General features: G+C 43.8%; 1 protein-coding gene across 4 annotated transcripts in view; it reads right to left on the reverse strand.

Moving 5' to 3' along the window:
• The window catches only part of LOC6613265 (cGMP-dependent protein kinase, isozyme 2 forms cD4/T1/T3A/T3B), a 29523-nt gene that overhangs the window by 1132 nt on the left and 15976 nt on the right, over positions 1-12415 (reverse strand). For 2 of the 4 annotated variants that reach the window (XM_032713821.1, XM_032713822.1), the window contains 5 exons: positions 10975-11141; positions 2808-3027; positions 1240-1476; positions 1024-1173; positions 63-682 (listed from right to left, as the gene is read on the reverse strand). In XM_032713821.1, coding sequence (XP_032569712.1) covers positions 63-682; positions 1024-1173; positions 1240-1476; positions 2808-3027; positions 10975-11141 — 1394 coding nt within the window. Of the gene's footprint in view, positions 1-62; positions 683-1023; positions 1174-1239; positions 1477-2807; positions 4462-8254; positions 8869-10974; positions 11142-12415 lie in introns of those variants that run through there. The other 2 variants (XM_032713824.1, XM_032713823.1) reach the window with 2 other exon arrangements.

Genomic DNA, 12415 nt, shown 5'->3' on the forward strand with positions numbered 1-12415 from the left:
AATAAGCATTACCAATTGGTTATTTACATTATGGCGGTACTTAAATCTCTTTCTTTACTCACCAGTAAGCAACTCGAACATGAGCACTCCCAGCGACCAGTAATCCGCACTGATGTCGTGGCCCCGGTTGAGAATCACCTCGGGAGCCACGTATTCTGGAGTGCCGCAGAAAGTCCAGGTCTTCCTGCCCGTCTGCAGCTTCTTGGCAAAGCCAAAGTCCACCAGCTTCACATATCCTCGTTCATTGAGCAGCAGGTTCTCCGGCTTAAGATCGCGGTAGATGATGTTACGCGAGTGCAGGTAATCAAAGGCCTCCACCACACACGCCGTGTAGAAGCGGGTGGTGCTGTCGTCGAAGTTGCCCTTGTCCCGCAGAATCGTCCAGAGCTCTCCGCCCAGGCAACTCTCCATCAACATGTACAGGTACTTCTTGTCCTTAAAGGTTTTGAACAGCTTCACGATGAACTGGCAGTTGGCCTCGCCCATGATTTCCTTCTCGGACATGATGTGTTGCTGCTGACGCGTCTCCACGATCTGTGACTTTTTCATCTGCTTGAGGGCAAAGGACCTGGAGCTATCGCCATTTGTTTGGACCAACTCTACGCGGCCGAAGCCTCCAACTCCAAGAGTTGCGATGACACGCAGATCTGTGAGGTTGATGTCCCGGAATTCCTCGTTGATCCTGCAAGTAAGATGGGTTGTTAGTCCACGTATTTAAACATTTAAATGGGTTTATAATCAAGATAAGCTGAAGACTTTTAAGAAACTAACATTTTGAATCAATCAGCTTCTTAAGACCAAAGTAATCATCTTTAATCTTGCCAAGCGTACTATAACTACTAGTTTGAGTCAAATCGAATGTGGTTATTTTGTATAGCCCTCACTTGACTATCGGGTAATTATACATTTAAAACATCAACAAAAATTTGTTGATTTGGAGGTAGTTCATTGATCTTGCTTTCGATTTATTCAATTCCACATTGCTTATCTTGATTCGTGTTTTTTTTTCAAATATTCGCTTACTTTCTGCGTTCCATGGCGCCCTCGTCGTCGTAGCGATGCTTGATCTCGTCCAGATTGGAAATTAGCTGATTGAAGGTCTCGCGATCGATGACCAGACAACTGACGCCATCGGCGGACTCGCAAATAATATTCGCCGTGCGCAGATCATCGCTAAATCACAAATGTGATACACATTAGTTATGGAGTACAAATAGTAGTCATTTCCATGAAACTCACCCCTGGAGAGCCTTTTCTCCAAAGAAATCCCCTTTGCCCAGCATGCGAATGAACTTCTCCTCCTGCGTGTCCTGCTGCTTGATCGTCACTCGCACTTTTCCCTTGGAGATGATGAAGAAGGTATCGCCTCGGGCGCCCTGGCGCACTATGTAGTCGCCACGCTGGTAGTGTGTCTCCTCCAAGACATCGGAGATTTTGATGAGCGTGTCTTCCGCCAGGTCTTTGAAGATGGGCACACTAGCGGTAGATAAGAAGACCAAAAATTGTTAGTTTCATTCGAGATAATCTGCGTTGCAGGCCAAAGAAAGTGCTGTAATTAGTGGCCGAGCCAAGTTCGATCTAGATAAGAGAATTCCACAGTAATGGGAATCTATTGTTGACCTACATCGATCTTCAAGCTGAAAGTCGCACCTGAACTCCTCCCATTACGGTTTTCCCTCCGGCTGGAACTTTTCTGTGTGCATCGCACACATCTTTTATTGATACACTTAACAAAAAGATCAACAAGTTATCTTCTACAAAGGCATCGTTTCTGAGTTTCTGTTAGGTTCATAGAAATCAATTTATCTAACAAATGCTTGTTCGCTTCTGTTATACCTTTCAGGAATATTTCTAAACCTTTTTCTCTATCTGTAGAGCAGCGTAATCGAAGCTGAACTCCTCCCATTCTGTTTTTTCCCGCCGGCTAGCATTTTTTCAGTGAATGCTCTCATGTATCTGGAGTCTATAGCTGCAGTTGCAGTTGCAGCTGCAGTATCTGTATCTGAATCTATGATCATCGTCATCATCAGCCCATTGCACTTTCATTTTCAATCTGCTTTTTCCGCTACTTCTCGAATGTGGAATAGGCAACGAGTGCATGGTCGAGGCCTCAATTATGGTTTTTAGCAGTTTTTACCGACGACCAATTAAACGCGATTAATTTGCCGGTCACTCCGGAGGCAGGAGCGACTGAAGATGGAAGTGAGACTTGAAACCGCCGCGCAGACTTGGCCAAAAAACTGGTTGCCATGGCTGGCATTGGGAAAGAAATTTCTATGCGTTCGTTGGCCGCAGCCTGAAGTTTAGCTGAAGTGAGTTTTCATTTGAGTTTGAGCCATTGCACGTCATATGGACGCCCAACACCATGACGATGATGAGATGGCCATAATGCTGCATTCGATCTGAAGAGATGCCGTCGATGGGGCCGGCGGAGAAAGTTACCTTACTTTATTCGCCATACCTTGCACGATTTGAACACACAAATCGACCGGGCTAAAAAAAATCCTCAAGCTAAGCGATTTTTACATTTGCCATTATAGAGTAATGACCATACACGAGCTGCACTGCGGAATTGATATAATTAAGTGCAAATGAACATTAATTACGCCCAAATTGCAAATAACCAGTCGGCACCATCTCGCCAACAAATCGCCACAGGCTCACAGGCTCATTAAAATGCACATTAAATCGCCGATTGGCAATGGGGAAGTCTCTCCTGGTCTGGTCTTCGAGAGGAGTGGCCGAGGAGGCGGAGATGGAGGAGGTATTCCGAAGAGGAAAGCCACCGATCGGGGAGGGCAACTCACCTCTTGAGGAAGTCGCTGTACTCCGCCTGCCGGATCAGGCCCGTTCGCATCATGATGGTCTGGAAGCACTGGCGCTCGATGGCCCACAGGTTGCACTCGGTGATCGCGGTGATGGTCGCAGTCCGCTGGCAGTTGTACAGGATCGCCAGTTCGCCAAGGACCTTCGCTCCCGACAATGTGGAGAGGTACTTGCCCTCGCGGGAAACCTCCACGCGTCCATCTGGGGAGAAAATATTAACATTAATTGGGTATATATAATCATAATTCTGTCCAATCCTATTGAAATAAAAGATACTATGCCTATCTATCCTGACTGATTTGATTTTTTTTAAAACATCGAAATCCTTCCACCCCTTACCCTTCTCTGCTTCCTCCTCCTGTCCACCGCTGGATTGCTCCTTGAGATTTCCTGTCCTGCGTCGACGGGCATATGTGTGCACTGGAACGATGAGGCGGGGTCGTGGTATACAGAAACCATCCCCGTTGAGATCCTTGGAGCTGCCATTACTGCTGGCAGCTGGTGAGATTTGTGGACTCTTTTGACGAACAGCCTTCTCCCCCTCCAGTTTGAGTCCCTCGATAGCCTGCTCCAAACTGAGACGTCTCTGGGAGGCGGTGGAGTCCTTAGATCTGGCCACACTTCTGCTGAACGAAGTGGTCTGGTTTGGCATCCTAACCGTGGCATACCGCTGGACCGAAGTTTGTGATCTGCTCAGGGGTTTCGATACCCTTTTGGGTGGCTCTGGCGGCGGTTCTCTGGGTGGCGGAGCCATCAGTCTCTGTGGCTGCTGGCAGATCACTACTTGATCCTGGGAGTCCTCTGCAGCCGAGGAGAATGTGGAGTAGGCGGAGGAACTGTTGCTGAGATTTTCCTTGATTTTCGGGGGCGATCTCAAGGTGGCATAACTAGGCGGTTGCGACATGGTTTGGGAGCGACGCAAGGAAGGCGGTTTCACGGAGAACTGTTGTCGGGGTCTTGGAACCCTTGGTCTCTCCGTCGGATCCAGGACATAGTGGTTAACTGCAGTTGGTTCCTGGATACTAGCCAACTTCTCCTTTCCATCCGAAGCCTCTTCCTGCTCTTCGTGTTCCTGATCCTGATCCACGGCCACCCAAACATTGTGCATTTGCTGCTGCTGATGATGCTGCAGTGCCGATGGCCTGTAGCCGCTGAGTTGCTTGATCGTGCTCGCTATGCGTTTGTCCCGCGACTGCAGCTCCAGCTGCCGGATATTCTCCAGGGTCATTTGGTACTTGCTCAGGGCGGAGATGCCCTCGATGAGGAAACTGCTGCCGGCGGAGCTGCTCTGCCTGCTCAATTTGGAGCCCGTTGTGGCTGGAACGGGCTGATTCGCAGCCCTCAGCCAATTGGCCTCGTACAGTGCACCCATAGCGCTGCTGCCCTCCAGGGAGAGACTCGCATCGACGGCTTTGCCCGGATAATGTTTGATTTTCATTACGACAGAAAAATTTCACTTGACCAGCTGCAGCGACGTGATTCGTTTGTCTTTGGCTCCACCAGCGTTTAGTTTATGTTTTTGTGCCTGTTGTTTGTTATTTTCGGAGGTCTTTTGCATAACCAAAGAGCTCTGCAGTTTCGCGCACGGAATATTTGAAGAGTCACTGGGAATGGCGATGCCCACGGTTTTCAGGCCTGTTGTTGGTAACAAAATCACAATAATGTATTTGTTATTTATATTGCAAAAGCCACACACGTTTGCTGTTTCAGTTGCTGTTTGGTTTCTGCCGTCGACGGTGTTGTAAACTTTCCATGTTTTTGCGACTTGCCTCACGTTTGTGGATTGATTTTGTTTATGGCCTGTTGATCTACCAACTTTGACAAGCGTCAGGCACAGTGGTAAGTGAGCAGTAGAATAGCAATAAATGGCTATTTAATGGAAATCAAACCAAAACAGTGGGATCTGCTAAAGTTTACCCCTGCTCAGCATATGAAAATTGCTTCAAAAATCAATTACTCGACCGATTTCCTATTTTCTGTCCACAATCCTTGCCGGATTTGGGGAATTACGCACCGAACTTCTCTTGCAACCCATTCAACACACAATCGCACTTAGCTGAGTTGCAAATTAATTTCGGCCAATTGGTAAGAGCGTGTGAATGAGTGAGTCTCGCGTTTTTTTCCACCTCTACCATTTGCGAGTGCATCAAAAGCTTAATCATCGACAAATTAGCCAATTGTGAATGAAAGTGGGCGACGCGGTAGGGGAAGTGACAATTGGCGATGTTGCCAAAGGTAAACAATAATAAAGGTGGTCTGTCTGAACAGCCAAAAGTGACGTATTGCCCGACCTAGAGAAGCCCAAAATAGGTCCAGTGACCATCGGTGCTGGGCTCCAAAATTTGGAGCGTGACTCTGAATTGAAAGGAAGTTGTTGGCTTCGAGGTATTTCCATTTGGATCTGGGTCCATTTACGCTAATTGATCGGGCAAACTGACGCAAACGACGATAATGTATTGTGCACTTTATGACTCAGTTATTAGGGGTGTGCGCAATATCTGCGGGTGATCTCAGGCAAATATTTATTTTAATTTAGTTAATAATATTCAATGGGCAAAATAGGCACAGTAAATTGTAAAGTCTGGAAGTTTTGGAACAGGGTGTGCCGTCGACAAATCGTTCTGAGTCTATCAACAAAAGATATTGTGATGACTGCTATTAGCATTTTCTTAAATACAAATGCGTCAGAAGAGCAAGATCACATGCCAAACTAATTCACTTTGAACTCAGCTAATAAATTTCCATAAAAAACATGGCATATAGCACATGTGCAGGGAACCCGCTTTATAAATACACAAACAAAGTTACGTCTGCGATCCAATGGAAAACGCTCGATTGTCACGACTACGCACAATCGGAAACGATGACTAGACAAACAACAATTACCAGCGGCGAAGACAAACATTCAACAAAGATCATTCGTAGCACCTTGAATATGATCAATCAAACAGTAAACATCGGTGTTGTTGAACTATTCTCGCAGCTAATGGCAAACAAATTGCCGCGTTCACAGATACTTATTTACGTAAGAGTAGCGGGCGAGATAAATCGGGAGACCCGAGAACTCTGTTATCACTGCTACGCTGTTTTCCCTGTGAAAACAACTCGTGCCTCGGCTTTTAGTCGTGATAACGGGTACACAACACATGGCAGAGATTCAGTATTCCAGCTAACAAAAACTTCATGCAAACACTATTTATATGGAATTTTTTACGCGATTCGAAAGAGATTTTCTTGGCATGAGCTCCACTGCACTTAATCCTCACAAAGGGCCGAGTTTTCCACAAAATAAGTGTGGAAAGCTACGGCCCGTCGAGCTTGGGGCTCCACGAGTTCAGCGGGGTCGAGGTTTGCTGGCTTTTAAAAATGCGGAAATCCGTCAAGCCCAGCTGAGCACCCCAAAAAAAAAAAAAACAAATTATAAAAGTAAATGGAGAAAAAATGTGTACAAATTGAAACTGCAAACATTTTGCAACTTCGCCCAGAGACTGGCTTCAAGTATTAATGGTTGTTGGATGTCGAGTGTTGGCAAGGTCAGCCGCTGTCTGATTCGCCGATTTGAATACAATCGCAGAGCGGAGGAAACAAGAATTTAAACAGCTCGTGCACTGTGGAAAAATCTTTGAAATCTATGCAACCATTCAGGTTCACTTATCATTGGACTTAATTGTAGGTAAATATCAATTAGCATTTTGTAATTGGCGCTGGTCATGGGAAAAATACCCAAACTAATGGTTATTTTTACTCCTGTTTTTGTACAGTGTGTCCCGCCACTTGGCTTTTCTGAAGCAGCTATTTATAGAAGTTAACGGATCTCCGGAGCAGGGTTTTTGGAAGCCTCGATTAAGGCGAAGTTAGTCACAGACTTTGGCTTGTGTGCCAAGGGCAGCGGATTCGGATTCGGAATGAGATCGAGTCCGAGTCCAAGTCATTTTCGGTTTTGCATGACAGCTCGTAATTTACTTTTTGGTCCGCCCTTTTGACTTACAATTAAGGCAAGACAAAATTGCCATTGGCTTAGTCATTCGTTTTGGTTTATTTTTGCTTCATTTTTTTTTTACCAACATGACCGCATTTTGGCACACACATTGGAGCTCAAAAATCATCATAATAATAATTTATGGCCATAGCTCAGTTGACGTTTCTTTTGATTGTCTATGCTAATGAATGGTGGCTATAAAGAAAGTTATCCAAACTGGATGGAAGAGGGAGGCAAGATCAGAGGTCCGAAAGATCTTTTGTGTATACAATTTAGATTGTAGTCAAGCAAGATCGCGAGGGAATCGAGATTCAGAATCAGCCAAACGGGACAGATCGATTTCGCAAAAACAGCGATAAAGCTGACAAACGAGATTCTAAAGTGATCTATAGGGTTCTCAACACTGACTAGCGTTCGAGTTACTGATTAGATTTAAGATCATTGGGGAATGCCACAGAGATTCTGAAAACAGCCACTTTCTCATACGTGGAAATATATGAACATATATATAAGCTAACTTCATGGAAACGTCTTAATAGACTTGCATCATTAACTTTCGATTAATCAATACTAAAATGCTGCTGGGCATCTTTTTAATTGGGTATTTAAGCTCATATCTTTTCTTAAAAAGAAAATAAGAAAATCATGAAATGGAAATTAAATAAGACCCAGCATCAAGAAGCTACCGACTTCGTTCCACTTGCTTAGGTTCAATTATAAACCACTTCGGAACGATATAATTTTTACCAATTCAGAGCCAAGTTTCCCAATGATCTTGTGATCCACTTCCCGCGAGCCATCATTTTCCACTTTTCGTCTATTACACAATCTTATTTGAGCGCTTAAGCGAAGCCAGTTCATTTGGCATGTCAAAAGGCGAATGCAAAACTCGTTGGGTCGCTGGAAAGTGAGAGTGCGCCTCCGAGTTCCGACCGGTCTGAGACCCCAGATGCCGCAGCCAAGTTGGGAAGATGACGAGAGTAGAAGCCAAATGACAGGTGGAGACCCGGTTCCAGGGCATGACATTAGCACAGATGCCTAGTTGCCTCTCCCTCGCCATGATCACCACCATCGTTTTGGCTTTTGACTCTGCGACTTCGCACGATTTCTAAATTTCGGGCTATTTCTCTTCTGTTTTATGTTTCTAGCAATATTTAATTTAATTTTCCACATTCTTTCGCACTTCCAGTGGATTTCTTTCATTTTTGGGGCCATATCAGATTCTGTGTACGATTTGTGTTCTCACATTCTTGCACGATCGAGTCGCAGCAGTGACATTTGGCATTATACGGTTTATAATGTCTGTATTTCTACACCATTATTGCCGATTTTTGTTTTTTGTCTCTTTACTTCGGACCAATGACCGGGACATAATACACATACAAATCAGCGGGACAGTAACAGCAACCAAAACAACAACAACAACAGCTGCACAGGAAAACCACAAACCGGAATTCTTCAAGTGATCTTTGCGTTCAATTCGAGAAAAAGAGCAAAATCCAAGTCTCCGTTTCTGCGTCTCATTCTCTTCAGGTCCGTGGGTGTTTTAGCTTATTTCCTTCACTTAATGCGAGTGCTTAAAGAATTCACTTTCACTTTTAATTCACTTTATTCCAAGAATTTGCGAGCAGTTCAAAGAAATTAACACGAAGCGTTTGCCGCCGATCTCTTTCAACATAATTACAACCGAGCGGAAAAATCGAGCATGGGAAAATTGTGCGGTTTTGTTTACTTGCTATTTAGAACAGCAACCAGAGCTGCTATTTATGTAAGCATTATTGTTGGAAATAGCTCAAAGGCATATGCGCAAGGCATTGTAATTGTTCGGTTTGTGGCTTATATTATTAATTCACTGGCGTCGGTTGCCATATGCAAAATGCTATAGAATACCGTTAAACACACACGACAGCGAATTGAAAATCACGAAAGGCCAGCCGAAGAAATGGCCCAACACGAAGTGGGGAATTTTGATTTCTGTTATTCTTGTGGCTAAATTTCAAATCCAGGTGCACTTTTCGCAACCGAGCGCATGCGCATGCGCCACACACGTTTTCTCACTACGCCGCCTGCCGGACGAATGACGAATTGCCCGAAGATCGGGGATTCGAAACACTGGAGCATTACTCATACTCATTTCCAACTGAGCGATCGGCTGAGAGAGCAGAACAGAGACAGATACAGGTACAGTTAGTGGAGACAGCTGAGCACGTTTTGTTTGTTTGTGGGCGAGAGCCCCAGAGATTGGGGAATATGTGTGTGTGTATGTGTGTCGGGGAGAGCGAAAATACCCACACATACAAGTGAAGAGCTGAACAAAAGCAAGTGCTGTGCACTGAAGAAATAATTTGCACCAAGCTTAGATCATCGTAATTAAATTTTAATGATCTGAGACCATATAAACTTGGTAACTAAGTCTAAATAAAGTCATTTGCAACCTGAGAAAATTTATTTATCCTATTTTTAATAGCCAAGTATATCGTAATGTTCGACACATTGAACCATTCAATTTTTTTCTCGCAGTGTAGATTTAGAGTGCCAAACCGGCGAACTGGTTTGGTCATAAGTGACAGGCCAATTCGCTACGCGAAACAAAAGAGATTCGAACGTTATCATCTGGAAAACGTAACAATTCAGAAATGGAACAATGAACGTGCAGAAATAATTATAGATCCCGAGGTCCAGTGACCTCAGAGCTGACGCGCATTAAACTGTTGCCTAATCAAGTCTGCATTTATATAAAGTAAATTTTTCGATTTGGTAATCAGAGCAAAGTTTCAAAACAAATCAGACATCCCTCGAGATTGGACTGTTTATCAGTAGGGTATTATATTATAAATACTTCCTCCCTTCTTATCTCGAATGCGTTTTACAGGGCATTCGCACAATGAGCAAGGCCGAAACCTTGCAGATCTCGTAAACATCTGCTGTAAGGGGTTTTTCGATCATACGAATCCTCTCTGATTTTCTCTATCGCTGCAGTATCATATGTGCGGGGCTATATGATATATAGACAGATGCCGTGACATCTGCTCATCGGTTTCGAGTAGCGGACATCGGTGCTTCAGGTTAAGGAAGCGAAAATCCCAGACGATGATGTTGCAAGATTGAGGAAGCATCCTCTTCTCCGATTCATCTTGCCATCTTACGAATGCATAATTCTACTGTTGATTATCATTATTATTGTTGTTACTTTTCTCCAGTCGTCTGCGCGCAATTAAAATGCTAATACTAGTACGTAAATTAAGTCGGCGACCAAATTAACACGAAAGGTACACAGAGCTGATGCGAAACCGAACCCAGCTCGAGCAAATATTTAAAGCAACAATTAGCCACGAGGCTGAAGTCAAAAGGCCCGTAGTAGCACACCCTGAAATAAAAAACGGGCCCAAGAAAAACGCAGAAAAACGTGCAAAAAACTATTAAACAAAATGCTAAGCGAAAACTGAAAGGAAAACCCGCTTCTTGGCCATTGTTCGCTCGAGTCGACAGTCAGTTGCTGACATTTCGCTGCAAGGCGAGACTCTGAACTTCTCTTCTTCTTCTGGCGGCGTGGGTGTGACACAGTCCCCCCGAAAACCCCTTTTATCACACATAACTAAGTTCCAATCCCAGCCCACAACTGAGGCATTCCACATCTGGCCAAAAGGCGCACGTGCAACTAACCAAGCCCAAGGAGTAGCTGCTTATCTGCGCCAACTTGTTGCACGATCTTGGCGGGGCAAGGTGAACGCATATGTTTAGGTATTTGCAAGGATACAGAAAATATTTGACTAAATGCAAGTGTTGAAAAATATCAGTCTAGTAATACAGTTCATTAGGAATTAGTGCATAATATTTCAGATGTCGATTATTAACTAAATAAATATCTTGATTAAATATAATTTTGTCATTAAACCTCGAGACTTATAAAGATTTGCACATACAGACACACATTCTACATGCATTTTACACCTGCCAATAAAATATGTTCGCATACTTTTAGGCTGCAAGTACGATATAAAGTATTAACTGAAAGGCACTGCTTAACAATCCCACAGAAAATATCTTAGTACTCAAAATGTATTTAATATAAATTTATGCATATCCCTAATGTATCTAACTATTTTTAAGAAACTACAATTGCTAACCAAATGAAAGATACATCACAAGTGCTTGATGCTTCAACTCACCTTCCATGACATAAACGATGCTTCCGACATCTCCCTCCTTGATGATAAGATTCTTGGCTGGATACTTGACCGGATACATGCAGTCGACGATCTCGCGGATCTGCGTCAGATCCAGGTTCTTCATGAAATCATTATCCAATATGGCAGCCTTGATAAGTTCACGGGAGCTGCAATACGGTATATAAATGCAATTAGTTGTGGATATTGAAAATGGCAAGAGACTGCCAATGAAATGAGCAAAGGCAAGAGTCCAATTAATTTTCCGACTGACACATATAAAGCGTTTTATCTGGTTGGCCAGTTTGGCTTACAAGCCGCGCAACAAGTTGTGCCACCAAAACTTTTCGGTTGTTTTTGGAGCCCAATGTCGATGGATGTTGGCATGCGCGCAATCGAGCGATATGAAATTAATACAAATTTGAAAATTGTATGCTTCGGCTGGGTAGTGGGGTAGATTGGCTATTTTGGGGGAGTGGGGATCCATACCGTGCCATGCTATGCCATGTCGGCAATGCCTGTAAATGTCAAATGACTTTATCTGTCAGCGAACTTGACAACTCGCCCGGGCCAGAGAAACAGTAATGGGAATAGAAGCAGTGGATCGGATAAAATTGGAAGCCAATGCTGATACCTGGGTGATTAATTAAAGCTAGCCAGAGCACTGCCAGTGTGGCCAACATTTTGTGTGATTTAAAATACTAAAGATACTAGGGAGAAGCCACGATGAAAGGGATTAATGTTAGTTAAATGTGATAATTATGTTTTCTGTCTAAAAAAAAACATTTTTTATGATTTAAAATGTATTTTTCATAATCGGTCCCACCAATCTCTGATCAATGATCAAGTTAATCACGAAGGCGTTGCCCTGGCTGTCGTCAATGGGGTTGGGGGCCAATTTGTAAGCCTCGTTTTTGGCGGCAGTCTGAGTTGGGTGAAACCACCAGCTACCTGATTGCCCCAAAATGTGGTGATGAGTTGGCTTGGTTCGGTTCGATGGAGTGGGGACATTTGGCCGAAGCCGACAGCTACACCCAGACTCCGACACCTGTGGCGCCCGTTTGGCGGGTAGTCATGTATCTTTGCGGTATTTTCGGGTACACTGCATAACACTCACAATTAAAATTTAATGAAAAATAATAAAATGCGAAAAAAACCAAATCATGTCTAATCGATACCCTAGTCACGACCAGTGAGTCTGGGAAGCGACAATCTGTACTCAAGTTTTCTGCCATGGTGAAGTATTAGATTTCAGCGCCCCACAAATCGAAACTAGTTTTAATAATGGAGTTGAAACCAAAGAAGAAGGAGGCGCAGACACTCAGAGAAATTTAGATGTGATAAGAAGATGTGTATAAGAATATCCTTAAAAACCATATAAATCGTAGAACAATCCCAATCTTGAGCAGATCTTTTGCACATATCTTATAATGACAATTCGGGA

This window comes from Drosophila sechellia, chromosome 2L (genome assembly GCF_004382195.2).
Source record: "Drosophila sechellia strain sech25 chromosome 2L, ASM438219v1, whole genome shotgun sequence".
NCBI classification, from domain to species: domain Eukaryota; kingdom Metazoa; phylum Arthropoda; class Insecta; order Diptera; family Drosophilidae; genus Drosophila; species Drosophila sechellia.